Source organism: Triticum aestivum, chromosome 1A (genome assembly GCF_018294505.1).
Source record: "Triticum aestivum cultivar Chinese Spring chromosome 1A, IWGSC CS RefSeq v2.1, whole genome shotgun sequence".
Lineage (NCBI taxonomy): Eukaryota > Viridiplantae > Streptophyta > Magnoliopsida > Poales > Poaceae > Triticum > Triticum aestivum.
The window spans coordinates 299,461,731-299,467,054 of NC_057794.1; the positions used below are offsets into that span (position 1 = coordinate 299,461,731).

The 5,324-nt window shown below is 42.6% G+C and overlaps 1 protein-coding gene across 1 annotated transcript; it reads right to left on the reverse strand.

Moving 5' to 3' along the window:
* Positions 1 to 2,786: 2,786 nt before the first annotated feature.
* Positions 2,787 to 3,941, reverse strand: LOC123120398 (uncharacterized; the record flags this gene model as incomplete). Its single annotated transcript, XM_044540408.1, is given in 3 exon segments — positions 2,787 to 3,365; positions 3,525 to 3,677; positions 3,785 to 3,941. Coding segments are annotated over 3 exon segments (525 nt in total). The 3' UTR covers positions 2,787 to 3,114.
* Positions 3,942 to 5,324: the final 1,383 nt, after the last annotated feature.

The following is a 5,324-nucleotide window of genomic DNA, read 5'->3' on the forward strand; positions in this document are numbered from 1 at the left end:
CATAGACCTCTTAAATTATTTTCATAGACTAGGGACATTTTTTATACACGTGTTAAACATTTTTAAATACATGACTATTATTTTTCTAAAATATATATTTTTATGTCTACTTTTTTAATACACGTTGTACATTTTTCTTGTACATATGGAAAAAAATTATACCCATTTATCATTTTGCAAATAAATGCTTAATAATTTTCAAATATATGTGTTAAACAATTGTATTCTACATGTGCTATTTTTTAAACAAATACATGATTTTTTTAAATGTGTGATGGATACTTCGAAAATGAAGGAAAAAAGGAAAATAAAAATAAAAATAAAAGAGAAGAAAATAGAAACATATCTTCACCCTTTTGGGTTTTTTCTCCCATGTCTCCACCCCTTGCTACCACTATAAATAGAGGTGGAGAGAGATCTCTATCTCATCCAAGTTTTCACTTGAGCTCTCTTATACAAAGGGACACAATGATCTTCCCTTCTATCTCCCTCCACGAAAGAGTTTCGTAGCGCCGAAAGGCTGCCTACTCTCTAGCAGGGGTTAGTTCTGGACGGCGAAGCCCTGCTGGATAGGTGACACCGTATGTGTACAACCTGATAGAGAGATCATATGTTCAATCTTCTGTTTGATGGACTGACTGAGGTTCTGTCCGAGGAAGATAATCCTCGTGGTTGGTAGGTTGTATATTCCTAGCCGCGGGGATCTGCATCAACCATCTTCACCAACTCTACTTCTGTTGTGCTATGGGTTGATAATGATCAATTCAAACATTATATGCATCTTCATAGTGGTCCTGGGCTGGTACATGGGTCAGAATTTTTTGTTTTCTGCTGCATTACCCTACACTAAGTACAAGCACAAATGAAATTCCAGAAAAACCAAAGTTCAGCACAAGCACAGGGCAGTGGCCATTAACAATAAGGCACAAATTCTGGAACAACCGAAGTTCGGCACAAGCACAAGATTGTAGTGGTCGTCTCCTCGGGCTCCAACGGCGACTGTGTCGTAGAGGGGGCCTAGGGGGAATGGTCGCGGCCTTACGGGGGCCTCTGCTACTGCTTCCTGGGTAGGAGTAGGACGGAGGCACGGAGCTCGAAGTCAATGGATGTGCTACTTCGATGGGGAGTGGTGCTCGATGGATGTGCCGGAGATTGGCAAAAGGAGTGGGAGAAGTGGGTCGAGCCGACGAGGATGTCGGCGCTGCCGCACCGGATAAGCAAGATGCATGACCTAACCTAGCAAGGGCGCCGCCTCCATGCTCTGCTCTATCCTGTGCGTGTGCATGAGGGTGGATTAAAGGAGGGCGATGGTTCCCATGAGTCTGTGCGCTGTGAGTAGCATTGAAGGAAGGCCCAAAATAGTAAGTTGGGGTGGGCATGGGGAGTTGAGAAGTGGGATGTGTCTTGGATTTTTTGATTTTTTTGTTTAACCTAATTATTCTGGATTTTAATCCAAAAAAACCGAAACAAATACGGTGTGCTGTTTTGAAACTAAAACCATAACCATAATATAAAAATACCAAAATTTTGTTTTCAGTTCACTTTTTTCATTCAGTTTTCTGTTTTGCACACCCTGTGCGGTCACTTTGTACAACCAAACCGAGCACAAGCCATTCACTTTATCCTATTGCTGGTTGAAATTGAATGGGGGACCAAAGTGGTAAACTGTCATTAAAAAGCTCAAAAACGGCAAGAAGTTGAAGAAAAATCAATTAATTTGGATGATGAAGAAGAGGAAAGTGGAGGTGTGGACGTACAAGCGACCTGCCAAAGAGGAACCGATAGGTGAAGGGAAAAAGTGGGAGAAGGAGAGGCCCCCCCATGACGGCGCATCAAGCAAAATGTCCGCCACATAGGCGGACAAATTTCTTTTTTGCCAAGAAGGAGATGAGGTACACACTCTTCTTGGATGCGCAAAGGGAGAGGATGGTATTCAATCGGGAGAGAGTGAAAGAGAAGTTGTGCATTGAGAGGGAGAAGATAAACATGGAGAAACAAGATAAATTTGCAAAATGAGATCTTGAAAATGTGGCCACAATGCACATAATTGAGCTCGAGAGCGAAAAAAAGTTGAGGCTTACCATGAACACATAAGATTCTAGGATCATGCTGCAAGACACTATATATTTGGATGAGAAAAGTAAAAAGTGGCTCGACGTGAAGAAGAAGATCAATGAGCGTAACAAAAGACTCGACTGATTCATTAGTGTATGGCTATCTATGCATGAATTTGTTAAAAAATTGCATGTGCTGAATTGAGTTTTTTTCTTCTTTGTCGAAATTATTGAATATGTGATGAATTGATGTTATATGATGGATGTGCATGACTTTGCATGAATATAAGAGTTTAGATATGAGGGGCGTGGTTATCTTGGAGGACAAATGAGGGGCTGGAGGAGGTTGTATTTGCTCAATCCGGTTGTAGTTGCTCTAAGGGCCTTGTTCTAAGACCGGGCAATCGTCTCTTACAACAAAATATGAGAAACACTGACAAATACAGAAATATACTGAAACTTCAATGGACGTAGGCAAATATAGCAGGAATTGAATTAAACTCCATGGTAGTTTGCATCACTTAAGTTCACATAGACTCGCTGGTAATTACTACTCCCAAACCATTGCATTTGCCATATTAGCAGAGAAAAAGAACTACTCCAAGACCACTTGGCAACGCCACGAATAATAATAAAAATAGACATATTCTTTTTCGGTACAATTTAAACCTTTATCGATAGAAACAGGAAAAGAGATATATTGAATTGAACTCTGGTAGGCATCATAAAGTCTGCAGCAATTTCTCTCTCTCAAAACAAATGTCTGCAGCAATTAACCTGCCTGAACCAAAGTTCAGAAAAGAACCAGTTGGTAACTAATACTACTATGCAGCAAAACCATTGCGTTTGTTTGCCTCATTACTGGAGAAGAAAAACAATGAGCTTAACACTATACTCGAAGAACACATCAGAAGATTCAGAAGTGGGGCCAGTCACTACTGCACAACGATGGTTTCGTAGCATCGACTCCAGAACGGGGTACTGACCAACTCCTTACTCTGCTTCTCGCGCCTTGGATGATCTTCGCTGAATCGATGGACGGGCGAGAGGGACGGAGTCCTCAACGGCTGTCGGCCGGGGCCGGCACCACCATCTCCGGTGCAGTCGCCGCCGACCCAACGGACTCATCGGGGTGTGGCAGTGGCTGCGCCTCCGCCGCAGAGGGCTGATCGGCCAGTGGAGGTGGCCGCGGCTGTGTCACCGCCGCAACGAGCTCCTCCTCATTCCCGGACGGCGACGCTTCTGCGTCGAGAGCGGAGACGGGTCTCCACCTGGACGTCACTTCCGCTTCCTCGCCGGCAGCCAAGCGCTCTGCTCCCGGGCCAAGAAGAGACGAAAGGGAGACGTCAGTCCAAGAAACGAATTGCAAGCCAAGAAACGAAGTGGACGCCAAGAAACCAAGAAACCACACTCGCAAGACGGGGAACGAATTGAGGCCAAGAAACAAAGTGGGAATTGGAGCAAACTTACGGCCACCGATGTAGTCGCTCCGTCTCGGCGCTGACCGCCGCCCAGTGTTGGCTGTCGGGTTGGCGCCCATTCCTGCCACCAGCACAGACTGCAGCGATGGCGGCGGCTGAGACACCACCTCCGTCCTCCTGCGCACCCCTTCTCTCCCAAGGCCTGCAAGAAACCAAGAAATCAAACTCGTAACACCAAGAATCCAAGAAAACGCGGACATCAAGAAGACGAAAAGCGTGCTTGCTGCTGATATTTTCCCGGGAACCCACTTGCGTCGATCCAGACGTCTATGGAGGACACGTCTTCGTCGTCGGTTGAGGCAGCCCTCATCCGTGCAGGTGGCCGCGACGTCCCGGGAGCGTCGCCGGAGGCCTGGCGCTTCTCTACCATCTCGCTCCCCTCGGCAATCACCGCGCACCAAGGAATCGATTCAACGCGTCTGCAGGAAGAGAACCAAACTACCACAGCGAGATGGGGTGGATCGAGCTAGAAAAAGGAAGCTACAGGAGAGAGGAAATTTATAGGAGAGGGGCGACGCGCGGAGGAAGACGAGACGGGCACTGGGCTCAGTGCCGCGAGTTGTTTGGGCGCGTGACGGCCCACTTCGGCCCGTTTAATGTAGGCGCAATATCTGACATACAAACCTGCTCTCACATAATTCTCAAGAAAAAAAACCCTGCTCTCAGATAGCACTCCTCTACAGAGCGAATGCGAGGATGATTTCTTCTAATTGGTAGACTGAACAACTCCGGTGCCAAGTCGTAACTGCCGTTTATAGTTCTTTCATTGTGCATACTAGCACATATGCCCGTGCGTTGCAATGGAAGAAAATTTAGTATGCATTTAAAGTTGTGAGCATACATCTCTCAAATGCAGAGGCCGGGATGAGCCCTTTTTTTCAAAAATAAATAAATTTAAAGTTAGTGAGAATTATATATGCAAGTAAAACCATGTGCAATACGTGAAGTAATCAATTCACTATTTTTCCATTCATTTATAATGGGCATTTAAGAGTTTTGTTACGTCATCATACATCAGAGAAGGTCCATGAATTAATCAATCTACTTTTTCTTTCAATTGAAGAGATTTTTAAGGTATAAAGTTTCTAAATATTGTAGGAAATATGAACCATTTTTAAATCCTGAACAGTTTATCAAAAAATATGTACACTTTTAGAAAAACATGAACAAAATTTGAAACAGGAACATCTTTTAAAATTTACAAACATTTTTTGAAAACACCAATTTTTTTATGAAAACATGAACATAATTTGAATTTATGAACATTTTTGGAACATGTGTTGAAAATTCATAACATGTTTCGAAATTTTTTATCTTTTAACATTATTTTGAATTGTGAAAATTTCACTAAAACAAGAATATTTTTCGAATTTGAACCATTTTTAAATTGCAATTCCTGTTTAGAAATCTCAATCAAATTTGAAAACAAGAAAATTTTCAAAAAGTTGGTAAAGTTTATTCAAGTTTCAAATATTCTTCGAAATAGCAACAAAATTTTGGAATTCTGAATTTTTTTCTATAATTTGATATTTTTAAAATTTTGAACATTTTTTGAGAATTATATAAGAAAAATAAATTTGAAAGTGAAAGAAGAGATATATAGAAATAAAACACAGAAACAAAGAAAAACGGGCCAGCCCATTATTGGTTGTCCTATGCGAAGCTCCGAGTATTTGTCGCCCTGTGCGGAAAATAGAATTTTCGCAGATGCGTGGGCAGAAAAATAAATGGGCTGGCTTTGCTGGGCCACAACCTGCGGCCTATGTATGAAATTATGGAAAAGCCTTTT